Below are 14,144 nucleotides of genomic sequence, written 5' to 3'. Positions count from 1 at the left end.
GAATTTTTTTAAGAGATATATTTATGTAATATATATTGAACAATAATTGTATTTTAATCACCGTTTATAATTTCCGTCTAATTACTGGAATAGCCAAATACTAAGGCACGGCTATTCTTATTACAAAATTACTCCCGACGAATATGTATTTTTTAAAACCAGGAGTTTTGAGTCCTAGTTACATTCATTGTGGTAAGGGTAAAACAATATTTTTTTCATTAAAAACTCTTTATAAAATAGTGTAAAGAGGTATTATTTGATGTATTGTCACTTGTTCTATACTTTTCCTATCATTATTATGTTACTAATCGTTAAATATTTCATTTTAATGAAAAAAATGCGCATGCTGGAAAGGGAAGTTGTGTTTTTTTTGGCTTAGGCTAGGTTTCTTGTCTTACGCGTTATCAATGAATTCCCTACCGGAGACGAGTATGCAATTAAATTAATATTATTTCAAATTAGGCCTATAATTTATTTAAACCAATTTTTTGATGTCATAGCAATTATTATTTTTTTGCATTTTTTTTTTGTTTAAATTGTTTTTCTGTTTCAGTTCAAAATGTATTAGATAGTTAAATTTAAAATTAGTTAAGAGTTTAAAAGGGTGTCGCCAAGATCCTCAGCTGTCGCAAAAAATTGGTTAACGAAAACGAGGCAATGATCAACAAAATTAGGCTACAATATTCCGCGTTTTTCAAGGTCTTTTGATATGTTATAAAAAAGCGATTCCAAAATGGTTTATATAGATATAGAATCTAGATCTGAAGGTCCGAATATAAATAAATTATTTTTAAAATGCCCCTATATTTGTCCACAATGAAGTGTTGTTGAACTTTATTTTTTTATTAATAAAAAAAAAAAAAACTTTGTGTCTCATAACAAAACAAGACTATAGACTAGACTATATTGAATATTGTATTCAAAAATCTATAGGCCCTAGATTTATATTATAGATCTAATGTAATATTATCATTTATTATGTAAGAATAAGTAGGCCTATTATATAAGATCTGGTAGGCCTATATCTAAAGTCTAGTACTAGAATCTACATCTAGTTCTGATAGTTGAAATACCAATAGCCTATGCACTATGCTCACAGTAATAATTTTGACTGGATGTATATATATATATATATATATATATATATATATATATATATATATATATATATATATATATATATATTCCTAAGCCATTTTTTTTAAATTTCTTATATTATATAGCATATATAATATATAAATCTATATAGGCCTATATATATAACAAAAACTTTAAAAAATGAATTTCTAATGAAAAAAGCTATAATTTGTGCCCTCAACAACATCTTACTTTAAACTAAACTATTTTGAATACGTTTTAATTTTCTTTAGAACAAAAAACATACAACATCTATAGCCTGTACATTTGTAATATCTTTGCAATTCAGAAACAAAACAAAAACTGGCAATGTTAAGTGCAAGACAAGATGAAAACTGTTAAACTAAAATATACATTTGAGTGAGCTGATTGATGTTAAAATGTCTGAAAGTGATCATCAAGATAATGCCATTGTAGACCAGGGGGCCTCACCTATGGATCTCTCAGTACCTACTCACTCAACACAACCAAGTGCTGGACAGCAAATGGCTGTGACATTGGCCACATCTCCAGCTGTTGGTCAGATTACGATTAGCTCTACCCCAACGTCTGTCACAAGTTTCCAGATTCGTCCACAGCTCATTTCAACAGCTTTTGGCTTTCTCCCTAATGGCAGCATGACTCTCCCAGTTCCTGGATCTTCATCTCAGGTCAGCTGTTTTTCAGTATTGAGAAGTTCCCAAATCTAGAATCTAATGAAGAACCATGTCATAAATATCCAATCTTCCATTCCTGCCCAATTAGATTTTGAACAGTCTGAACAAGAACGCAAATCAAAATTGTAGTTAGCTTACATTACAAAGTACCTTATCTTTTAACTTAGAACTTAATTTGTGGCTAACATAATTTTTGTTAAAGCCAAATACATTTAAAAGTATATTTTTTATTTTGCAAAAGCCATGATTTAACCTGTGCCTTTTAATTTCAATTAATGATTTATATTTGTTCAGTTTATCATTGTTTTGTTCATGTAAGCTGATAACCATTGAAAGGAGTTTCTGTCTTTACATGAAGTTTACAATTGTTGTTTTGGTTCTGCAGCCAATGGCAAATCAGTCTCCCAACATTCAGGTGGCTAGAGGTGGAATCCCTATTCTCAGCCCAGGCATTGGTTCTGGTCAACTCACTTTTCACACTCGAGTGCCACACCCTGCTTTTCCACAGCAGATCCCTATGTCCACCATACAACAACTAACTTTCCAACGAATGCCTACTAAAGGTTTGAAGATAAAGTTCATTCTTTAAGTAACTAATAATTAAACTTCAGATTAATTATTACTTGATAATATTGTCACCCTTTTAAATAAAGTATTCAGTGTACTTTAAAATTAAGCTAAAATTTAAAAATACCAATCATATTGGTAAAAGTATTAGAAGTGCTTGTTTTTACTAAAAAGCTAAAACACAGTTGTCTTTTTTTGTTGTAGGTCAGTCAGTAGCAGTTCAGCGTTTACCAACAGGAACTGTAGTACCCATTTCAACTCAACAAATACTTAATGTTCAGAAAGCTGCCAGCCCCAGCAAAGCTTCCAGACAGAACCACAGCCATTCAAAGAACAATTTTTCTCATACCCAGAAAGCTCATTCATCTCCCTCTCAAAATCATTTAGGTCATCGAATACCTAGCCCCAATGGGCAACAGATTACTTTCCAGAAAGCTCTAAATCCAATTGTTGCTCAGCAGATGACAGGCACTCCACAGCCTAGTTACATTCAGTGTTTGCCTAACACAGCCTTGGTGACACAGCAGCTATCCCAGAATGCCACTGGTGGTGGTCTAAACCTTCAGTCCACTCCCTCAACAGTGGGGAACCTCCAAGTCTCATCACCAGTGGGAACAACAGCTCTTGTAGGATCTCCCACCAATATAGGCACAGCCACAATCCTAGCCGGACAGTATATCCAACCCAGACCCTCTGTGGCAACATTCATAACTGGTGCTCCAACTGCTATAACTTTAACTGTCACGTGCATAGCGCCAAGCCCTTCAACAAATTCTTCCCAGATCTTGTCTTTAGCTACTAACCAACAAGGGCAAATTTTAAGGCCTGTCAGCGGGATATCCCAGGCTCAGGCACTGCGAGCAGGCATACCAGTGGTGCTGCCTCGGGCTGGCCGTCAACAAGTGCCTAAAAGTGCTCTAGCTCCACGCTTAATCCAAAAACCTTTGGTGTCACCTACAATCAACACTGGTCGACAGATTGCAATGCAAATGCCATCACTTATCAGAAGCTCTTCTTCTGTGAGTGTTTTTTTTTATTAATTTGAAACCAAAGAAATTAACCCGAAATAGGTGTGCTGCAAACAATTTGTAGGAGACAGATATTCTTAGTTATGATGTTGATTGTCTGTAATTAAGTTAATTTACCCCCCTGTTTTAAGGCTGTGCTCCATGGCTAGGTTTAAGCACTGCTAGAGGGGGTACATATCTTACCAGCCTTAGTGCAGTTATTGCTGGACTAAACTTTAAGCCATTGACCATCACTTTTGTCTATATTTGCAAATATTTGATTGTTTTTAAATAAAGTTTTGTTTACTTAGCAGATGAATCCAGTTGTGGGTCCCCTGGCTGAAAATATCCAGGCCAACTCCCCCATGTCAGGGCAGTCAATAGCTGGTCTGGGAGTGGCCATTGTTCTCACTACCACAGTCAGCAGCCCAACCACCAGTGTCACAACATCTGTATCAGCACCCATTTCTTCTGTTGCCACAGCTGTTTCCCAGCTGCCAGATCATGTAATTTTCTTAAACTTTCTCATCAAGAGATTTCCATAAACAATAGCAATTTACATAGTATATCCCTTCTAAACTAGAGCTACCTTAAGCTCCTATATATATTAATTAAAATAAAAATCTGTTTGCTGTTTGTAGGTGGGGGATGATTTAAGAAAGTCTCCTGCAGCTTCTTCTGTCAGTGCTCTCTCAACTGATTTGAAGGTTGTAAAACCAGCAGAGAACAAGTCTACAGCTCTTTCAGCAGTAAATGCTGACAGTGCAGAGACACAAAGAGAAAGTTATGTTAACTCAATGGGTGATGCAGGTTCAGAGGTTAGTGCTGGTTCATCTTTCTGATCAAATATAAGAGCCATTAAGTGTTCAGTTTATAAAATAAGCTAGTCAAATATAAGAATATTGTTTTGAGAATAAAATGTTTTTATTAAGTTATTAAGTAAATGGATAACTTAAAAGCTTGCTGACAAAATAGATTTAATCTTCTACAATACATTTTTAAAATTTTTATATCTATCAAATACTTATGTTAAAATTCACAAGCATATCAGTTGTGAGTTTACAAATGACCTTTTTTCCCCAGAATTCTCAAGTATCTATTGTTTCCAATGGAGTGCTAAATGAAGATCCTGCAACAACTACTTTACCAGAGGTAATGACCAATGGACATGAGGAAACAAACTCAAAAAACAATATAGGGGCAGATTCTAATGAAGGTATTGCTGTGAATTTTAAAATGATTTTATTTAACACACTAAAAAACATCTGTTATTAACACACTAAATAACTGTAAATGCTCAGGCTTTTAAAAAAGATTTAACTGTCTTTGACACTTCTGTTTATTTTTTTAAATATAATTTCTTTGTTTTTTACACTAGTTACTATTAATGAAACATGCTGTAATTTCCTCTAAAACTGTTTTAAAAATGTATTTATTTTTAAAAAAGTAAAAAAAAAATGTTTACAATTTTTCAATTTAAGAAGACAAAACAAATCCTCTCACTAACTCTGAGATGAGTTCAGGAAATCAAGGTGCTATTCTCACTGAAGGTTTTATAGACTCCAATCTATTAGAGTGGGCTGATGGTGTGGGGAGGTTGCCAGGCACTGACATGAAGGTTTGTTAAAAAATAATTTCAACAAGTGTGATTTTCAGTAAATATCTACTTTTGCAACAGGTACTAAAGTGATGGGTGGGGAAAGGGATTGCTTTATCACATTGTTTGAATACCAATATTTTTAGCACTAACCCAGGGGCCGGCAACCTTTTGAAACGGAAGAGCCAAAAGTTACAATTTTCAAAATTTCCCTGGTTTTAAAGAGCCACTAACATTTTTTTTATTTCAAATATTTTATTTTTTATTAAGATTATTAGTATTTGTTCAAGGAGCTGGAGAGCCGCATCTTGATATCAAAAGAGCCGCATGCGGCTCGCGAGCCGCAGGTTGCCGACCCCTGCACTAACCCAATTTCTACATAGTCCATCTTCATCATCACTCATTTAATTAACAATACAAACATAAAAGTTTTATTTAAATAATTAATCTTTTTTTTTCCCCTTTAAAATGTTCCATTTTTTATTTTTGAATATTCTTTTTAAATGCTCTGTTAGATTTAATGAGCTTTTAATATCTTTTTAATATTGTTTTTAATAGTTTAAAATAAATGAGTTTGGTGATCTTGAACTGGTTGAAGATAGTACTACCACTTCAGCTGCCAAGTCAGACAATGTGACTGACATTAATATGGAAAACAATAATGAATCTGATGTTGATTTAGCTGATGGCATCGATAACATTGATGGGAAAGTTTGTTCTGGTATGTTTTTTATAATAATTAATAAAAATGTTTATTATGAGAATTTGCATAATACTTTAACCAGGGTAATTCAAGTAAAATGCTAATTTAATTTTAGTATATCAGCATTTTCAAAGAAGTTTCAAGATAGTCTTTTTTATTTTGTGTTGTTGAAGAAAGTATAAATCATTTATTTATGCATTACATTAAATTCAGTTACTGATCCAGCTGAGCTTTCGGAACATGAGGGTGATCCTGTTTGTTGTTGTGTTTACTGCGGTCGCTATGGTTACAAAAGTAATTTCAGAACATCTGGCAGATTTTGTTCTCAGACCTGTGCGGGAAAGTAAGTTTTTTTTTTCTTAAGTAAATGTAAAAATGATTATTATAATAGCTATAACCCTATAAAAATATCTGCCCAGTTCAAAACTTTGATTGTCACTGTAATTTATGCTTGTTTTTAAAGGAAAAATCTGCACAGAAAACAAATGATAATGTCAAGGATGATGATGGGAATGAAAAATAAAAAGAAGAAATTAATCCCTTCCAGTGATGTAAAAATTGTCAATAAAGAAGATGTTGAAGTAATAGGCAAGTAAATATTTAACTTGTTACCTCAAGAATTTGGTAAATGCTTTACTTTAATTGTTTTTCAACTTTTGTATTTTAAAAATGCTGTCAAATGTAATTCTTATATTTTTTTGAAAAATTGACTACAAAAGGTTAAATAAAGAACTTCCATATTTGAATCATCTAACACTTAACACATGTAATTTCAAGAATCAATCAATGTATTAAACATACTTTATTTTTCCACAGAAAAGACCACAGATAAAAAAGTACTATCTTTTGATTGGGACAAATATCTAGCAGAGACCAACTCTGTAGCAGCCCCAAAGAGGCTGTTTAAAGAGGTAACCACTCTAGTTTTCTGTTTCATTTGTTCAAAGATTTTACTTTTACATAAAGTTCATCTAACCTATGAATTTTTTTGTTATCAAGCCTTTTCCAAGCAATCGTAATGGCTTCCGGTTATGTATGAGATTAGAGGGAGTTGACCCAAAACATCAGTCACTCTTCTGTGTGCTAAGTGTTGCTGAAATACAAGGCTACAGGTTAGTTAAGGCCTCACATTTTTCATATTTTTATTCAAAATGGCAAGGATTAGATTCTTGTTTATTTAGCAAAAATTGTTGATGTCTTATGTTTCTTTTACTAATAGAATGAGGCTTCATTTTGATGGGTACTCTGAGTGCTATGATTTCTGGGTGAATGCAGACTCCCCCTTCATATTTCCTGTAGGCTGGGCTGAAAAAAATGGCAAAATACTTCAACCTCCAAAAAGTGAGTATTATGTAAATCTTTGCCTTCATTATCACTAAATGGATTATTGTTAAAGTTATATAAATTGACCAGTAAATTCTGTTTTCTTATGTAATCATCATCTTTTCCGTTTCGTGACATAGACACATAGGGCCACCACAGAATGCTTTCTCTACTTTTTGTCAGTCTCCTGCAACTTTCCTGGCTGTCCCCCAAGACAATCCTGCCTCTGCTGGCTGCTTCCCATGCGGCGCCTTGTCTCCCTTGATTTATGAACTAGGTGATCTTTTAATACTTTGTTCATCTCCTTACAGATATGACAGCTGAACAGTTTAACTGGACCAGTTATTTGAAGCAGACAAGAGCTGTGGCAGCACCAAAAAGCTTATTTCTGAACCAGCCATCTTCAGTGAGTTTAACACATTCACATTTTCTTGTACCACACCATTCATTTACCAATATTTATGTAATTAATCAATTTCTTTTCACAAAAAAGGTCCACAACATAATGTAAGTAATATAATTATTCTGAAATTGTTTTATTAGGTGACCCCTTCAGCATTCCGTGTTGGTATGAAGCTAGAAGCTGTAGATAAGAAGAACTCCAGCCTGGTATGTGTGGCCACTGTTGCTGACACTCTAGGAGACCGGATCCTCATTCACTTTGATGGCTGGGAGGATGTTTACGACTACTGGTGTGACATCACATCACCATCCATACACCCTGTTGGCTGGTGTAAGGCCAATGGTCACTCTTTGTCTCCACCCCCTGGTAAAGAAAAACACTTCTACATTGTAATGGCATTATTTAAAGTGGTAAATTTAAATTCAAATTTTTTATCCATGCATGATTACTCGTGTTAAGTTTGAAATAAATTTAAACATTTCCTGACTAAAAATACAATACTGTATTGGTAGATTATGGTGATGGTGCCAATTTTACCTGGGATACTTACCTGGCTGATACTAAGACAACGGCTGTACCTTCTCGAGCATTCAAAACTGTAAGTAATTGCATTCTGACTATACTTGATATTGATTACTGTAATTACTTTACTTTTTACCTTATAAGAAAGGTTATGAATATTGTGTGCTATTTTTTTGTGTCATGTATTTGTGAGAATATTAATATTTTTTAGTATTTTGTAATTTGTGAGAATAATGAATAATACATTTTATTCTTGCAGCGGGTGGCCATGGGCTTTGAGAAAGGCATGAAGGTGGAAGTTGTTGATAAACGCAACCCAATACTGATCAGAGTTGCAACAGTGGTTGATGTACAAGACTACAGACTGCTGATCCACTTTGATGGATGGGATTCTATATATGACTACTGGATAGATGATGATAGCAGTGACCTTCACCCACCACAATGGTGCTCTAAAACATTCCATCCATTGCAGAGTCCCATAGGTAAGTCTGTACAATATTTGTTGAATAAATATAAATGACAAATTTTGGTTATCCCTCTAGTCTTCTGTCAGTTAAATATAAATAGTTGAGATGTTACAAATGTTAGTTCTTTAAACTAGGCTATTTTGGAACTAAAACAGTTGAGAAATTCAAATCATCAAGTCAAACCAGATGTTTGAGCATTCATGTAAATCATGTTTAACTACTTATTGTGGAAAAATAACTCTCCCCTGACAGAATTTTGTATGATAAAATCTGATGATTAAAACTTTTTGAAAATTCTTGACAGACAAAAAAAATATAAAGACTAATGTTGACAGTGGTGGCTGTCCAACTATTGGATGTAAAGGCATTGGTCACATAAAGGGAGCTAAGTACACTGGACATCACAGGTTTGTATTTCTGCTACTTCCTCTAACATTTATAATCATGGTCTAAACAAGGAAGTTTATTTCAAAACTCTGAGCATGTGACATAGTTTTATCATTAATCATTAAGTGCTGTGTTTAATACTAGACAAGCATACATTTTTTTTCACCTCTCATTGTTTAGACAAGACATTGCTAAGTTATTTTTAAACCACTTTTTATAGTGCATTTGGTTGTCCTTACTCTGAACTGAATATGAGCAAAGACACAGCATTGACAGATAGACTTGGCTCATCTAGATCTGAAGAAGGTGTTGGCCTACAGTCCAGAACTGATATCAACGCAGATATGAGGTAAATTGATATTTACGATGCATTTGAGAGGTGTATTTAGAAACATTTGATTTTTGCTAACTTAAAAAAAGTATTTTCAAAACAATTTGACAACAATGTGATTGTGTAACCAGGAAATGCCCAACACCAGGATGTGATGGTCTGGGTCATGTGACCGGCAAGTTCACCTCACATCACTGTTTATCAGGCTGTCCACTGGCTGAGAAAAACATGGTCAAAGTTAAACAGGAAACTGTGCTTGAACCTCGACCAGTGGGTCGACCTGGGCGTGGGAGAAAAAGGTATGTGATGGTTTGAGTAACTCTGTCACCACATCTCTAGCTCTTTAGATTTTTATAAACAAACTTTCATGTAAAATAAAAACTCAAAACTACGTTTTTTTAAATACAAAAATATATTGATTCTATTATTACTTAAATGTATATTCATATCAGGTATTGTTATATGAATATAATATACGTCTGAATAAATTTTACAGGAAAATGTATAGTACAAGCACACCTCTCCTACCTCTTGACAAAATGATAAAAACAGAACCAATGGAAGGTAAAGTAAATAGTAATAATTTTTTTAAAATGCATTGTATTTAATATTAGATTTTTACTCTCATGAGATTAGATGCAGTGTTGTAACTTTATTTAAATATTTGCAGGCTACAATGATGAGAAGAACTCTCTCCATGCCAGCATTCATGAATCTGTGTTCCAAACCTCGGCTTTGTCCCCTCCTCCCAATGACCAGCCCCTATGCTGGGAGCAGCATGCTAAACTGCTGCCAGGGATAATGGAGGTCAACCAGAGTCTTGTGTGCAACTGGTCAGTTGATGAGGTTGCAGATTTTGTTTTCAAGCTTACTGGGCAGCAGGACCAAGCCCAGAAGTTCAAAGATGAGGTAACAATTCTAATATTTTGGTATTGTTTTAGTAACCAGATTATAAAAAAATATTACAGTAATATGAATGAATATTAGTTTAGTGATATTTTTTTTATATTCTGAAATACATCTTATATTTTCACTTAGAAAAAAAGTTGATGAAAAATAAATATTTTGTTTATTTTTATTGTTTTTTATTATGTTAATTCTTTAAATTTCTAGGAAGTGGATGGAGACTCATTTTTGTTACTACAGCAGAGTGACCTTCTGAATTTCCTAAACATCAAACTGGGTCCAGCCATTAAAATCTTCAACAGTATTCTTGTCTTTAAAGCTGCTAACGATTTTTAGTACGATGATACTATTTGCTTTTCTGTGTTGAAAGCTCTTGTAAATAATTTTGTAAACAATGAAACATGTTTTTGTTTTTGAAAACTACTGCATTTCTTTTGTTGCTCAGTGTTTAGTTGTTTTATCTAACCTATTTAGGGCTTTCATGGCACCGTGCCACCTCGTGAATACCACACATTTTTCATGTGCCATAATTTTCTTACTGCTTCAAATCCAACTTGAATACTGTTGTGCCTGATACAAGTGTGGTAAACTGTTTTACTATGTAACTATCCTTGGCCAAATAATCTAATGCTGTAGTACTTGTACATATTAGTTGTTTTTTTTTTGTCTTAATTTAAAAGTTAAAATGGTTGTAAATTAAGAAGACTCATGTTATGGTAAAAAATATACTGTGCTTTTGTCTTCTAAAGAAGTAGTTTGAATTTGTAGATATGTATTTTGTTACTGATTTTTTGAAAATATCAGTGGTTGATGATCTAGCTGAGGAAATTCCTATCTAAGCTGACTAGTTATGATCTCAATATACTACATGTATATATTTGTTAATTATTTCATTGATACATTTTTAGATTACTCATTCCTTTTTTTAAAAGATCTTTTTATTATATATAGATTGTATGCTAATGCTAACCTGATTGCTTATTTTGTTGGTCTTTTTGTATTCAAAATGTTAATACTCTTAGCTTAAATACACTGGCTTTACTTACATACTCATAGTTTGTGAAAAAAATGTGATCTGCATTTTAGTCCAGTTATAACTAGATTATCATCAGGTGTTAAAGTTGTTTTAGTATTCACTAAACACCCTTTAATGATTGGTGAATCCCTCTTGTATTGGTGGAGTTAGATTTCTGTGTATAGATTATTAGGTTTATAATTATACTTAGGTTTCTATTTCTGTTGTTCATTTTATATTTTTATTTAACCAGTTAAAAGTATAAAAATCAAGTGATATTACTCTAAAGTCTGAATGTACTATGGATTTTGGTAAAAATATTGTTTTTAAGTACTTTTTCTACTGTTATCATCTAAACATACATACATTTTTACAATTGTATATGGCTAATCAGACAAATTAGTTGAACACTTATATCTTTACCAGAGTGTTTAAGTGTGGCATAAATATCATCCAAGTATTTAACTAATGCATAATTAGTATTGTGCAATCCAGGTGTTTGCTCCATTGATCTCTAATTTATGCATAATTTAGTATATGATATAACATGCATTGCTGATGTTGTTAACTGATCAACCCAGACTCTTGCAAGCAGCAGTTTGGTGTAGAAAAGTTGTTAAGTTGTACATGGCAAATCATTCTGTTGTTTTACCTGCATTTAAAATATTTGGTGCTTATCTTTATGTTAGTTTCAATGTATTCAGAACTATGATAAACATTAAAACATATGATAGATGTTTAAATCATGGGAACATTTTATTTTTATACAAATTAGCTTTCAACATTAAGAGTGTTTTAATATTAAAAGTATCATTTTGTTTTTCTTATGAAATCATTTAATTACAAACATTTCTTTGCATTTTTTTTTAATGTAAAATATGAGTTATTTAAATCTAGTTATTTTGTTAAACCTTGTTATAAGTTGTATCATTTTAAATGTATAGCTAGAAAGTTAGTTTAAGACAACATTAGAGAGAGAATTTCTGTTAAAATAGCAATGTATGGCCCACCAGGATACTATTACACTTGTTGAGAAGTTCAGATGGGTGTCATCTGACCTGTGATGTATGATGTACAAGATTACCTGTTGTTTTCCGGTTTATTTTTAAAAAATCAATGAACTATGAAAGTGATACTTCCTGAGATGAACTTTTTGTTGTTGATTTCTGTTTTGTGGTTGTGATCTTTGGACTAATTTAATTGACTTTACTGAGTCCTTTATTTCTTGTGGAACGTAGAGCCTCAACCATTTCCTCCGACTCAATATTTTGCAGTCTCCCAAGACATCCGTGCTATTTTTAGTTCTTTGAGAAGACTTAGTCTCCAAGTCTGTCTTGTGAGCCCTCTTCTGTGGAGTTCCATTTGAGCACTGGTGTCATTTCTGATTTGGCTTTGGTTTCTTAACTAAAATTAATGGACGTGTAGTAAGCCAACTGTACAATCCCCACCTGGAGTACCAGGGCACAATGTTAAATCTACCCCCTACCTATGCAGATCTGTACAACATGTTAAACTTGCCATGCGCACAAGGCTTCCGCTGGCACAGCTCTAGGGCACACAAAACTCTCTCACCACTTCAAGGCAATATTTTACAGTATTGCCTAAAGAAAAAATTGTTAGTGAAATTGGGTTTGTAAAGCTGGATATTGTAAATTTTCAACAGTTCAAAACTTGAACTTATAAACAGCATTCAAGTGAAAATAAGCCTTTGATTGTAAGTCTACTTTGAAATCACAAGCATGGAAAATTGTCTGATCAATTAAAGCACAAATAAAATGAAATAAAAACATTTCAGCCTAAAGCAAACGAGTTATGATGGGGTGAGATGGGCTTCAACTTTATTACTAATGCCTGCCTTGCAAAACATTTTCTTATCAACTAATGATAACTAACTATACTCTAATGCTCTACTTTTTTAAAATTTAAAACTTTCATTTCAATACAGTGGTCAAGCAATACAATATAAAAAGTATAAGCAAAATCTTTTAATGTCTTTTTATTACATTCAGAATAAATGTAATTGCAATACATCAAATTTTTTTTTATTAAAACGTCTAAAATTTCATATTAAAATTTACAGTGTCCAAATTTTTCAAAAATAATTCCAGATTTGGTTTTATACCGACCTTTCTCAGACATTCATGTGTACAATAATGTATAACAATCTATTTTATAGATTTTTAATTTACAAGAGGCATAAAAACATTTGTAGAAATATACAAAATTCATCTGAAATTTTTGATGAGGAATTAATCAGTCTTAAGCTTAAAATGAATACAAACCACAATATTTTCTTTAGAACTTTCAAATATTTCCTGAACGATAAATAAAATAATCTTTTATATATGAGAATAAGAAAACAAAAATCAGAAACAGAATAGTAATTGCACTTGTTCTTTATTATATATAGTTTGAAATAATATTATAGAACAGTACTTATGTGTTTACTTGTTCGTTGAATAAAAATAAATCATGATAAAAGAAATAACAGAGCGAGATGTGTAAAATAAAATAAATGGTGATAAATTATTTGTTGCTGGACATGGATAGAAGCTCTCTATCAGGGACTGGAACATGTGTACATTTGTAAAGGACTTAAAGATGTTCCCATAGAACTGCAACATGTTTACATTCCTACTGGACTGAACGTGTTTGCATTATTACAGGAATTTAAAAAGATTCCCTTCCTTTAAACTTTCAGAATAAATTTCAAATCTACCATTATTTTAATATTCACAGACAAATTTAAAATTGTGAAAATATAGGCTTAGAAATTTAAGTTCAAAACATCATTTTCTATTTAAAAACATATAATTGATATAAGAAAAAAAATGATATTGTTTATTTTAAAAGACCAGTATAAAGAAGTAATATTAAAATAACATAAAATGAGATTTTAGATAAATAAAAATTTGTTTAAAAAATTAACCAATACTTATGTTTATTACAGGGTTTTCTTAAACGAAACAACTGTAAGATATTCACATTCAAAAACGACAATTTATTAAAATTATTTCTTAATCCGATAAAAAAAAAGAACATTTATTCATGCTGATTAAATTTCATTCATTAAAATATTCTAGGGTTCATTTGTTGACGGGCTTTTAAAAAAACAACTAG

At 32.3% G+C, this 14,144-nt stretch overlaps 1 protein-coding gene across 3 annotated transcripts; it reads left to right on the top strand.

The window, feature by feature from the left end:
- The first annotated feature begins 87 nt into the window (after nt 1-87).
- LOC131949216 (lethal(3)malignant brain tumor-like protein 3) lies at nt 88-12,475 on the top strand. 3 transcript variants are annotated; one of them, XM_059311014.1, is made up of 24 exons: nt 88-192; nt 1,427-1,787; nt 2,179-2,356; nt 2,565-3,379; nt 3,682-3,873; nt 4,009-4,185; nt 4,451-4,583; nt 4,849-4,985; nt 5,523-5,685; nt 5,881-6,010; nt 6,131-6,255; nt 6,484-6,578; nt 6,667-6,779; nt 6,887-7,008; nt 7,302-7,396; nt 7,534-7,759; nt 7,906-7,991; nt 8,175-8,400; nt 8,690-8,792; nt 8,993-9,121; nt 9,235-9,402; nt 9,600-9,667; nt 9,774-10,012; nt 10,217-12,475. In XM_059311014.1, exons 2-24 carry the CDS (start codon nt 1,518-1,520, stop codon nt 10,343-10,345), a joined length of 4,119 nt encoding a protein of 1,372 aa, XP_059166997.1. In that variant the 5' UTR covers nt 88-192; nt 1,427-1,517; the 3' UTR covers nt 10,346-12,475. The 3 variants fall into 3 exon arrangements, with proteins under 3 accessions (XP_059166997.1, XP_059166995.1, XP_059166996.1); XM_059311012.1 differs by having other exon boundaries at nt 3,679-3,873; XM_059311013.1 differs by lacking the exon at nt 88-192 and adding an exon at nt 397-429 and having other exon boundaries at nt 3,679-3,873.
- The last annotated feature ends 1,669 nt before the right edge of the window (nt 12,476-14,144 follow it).

Source organism: Physella acuta, unplaced genomic scaffold, assembly GCF_028476545.2.
Source record: "Physella acuta isolate Inbredline_101_S28 unplaced genomic scaffold, ASM2847654v3 ptg000677l, whole genome shotgun sequence".
NCBI classification, from domain to species: Eukaryota; Metazoa; Mollusca; class Gastropoda; family Physidae; genus Physella; species Physella acuta.
Note: the sequence above shows the minus strand (reverse complement) of the source record. Positions and strands in the feature narration are given on the sequence as shown.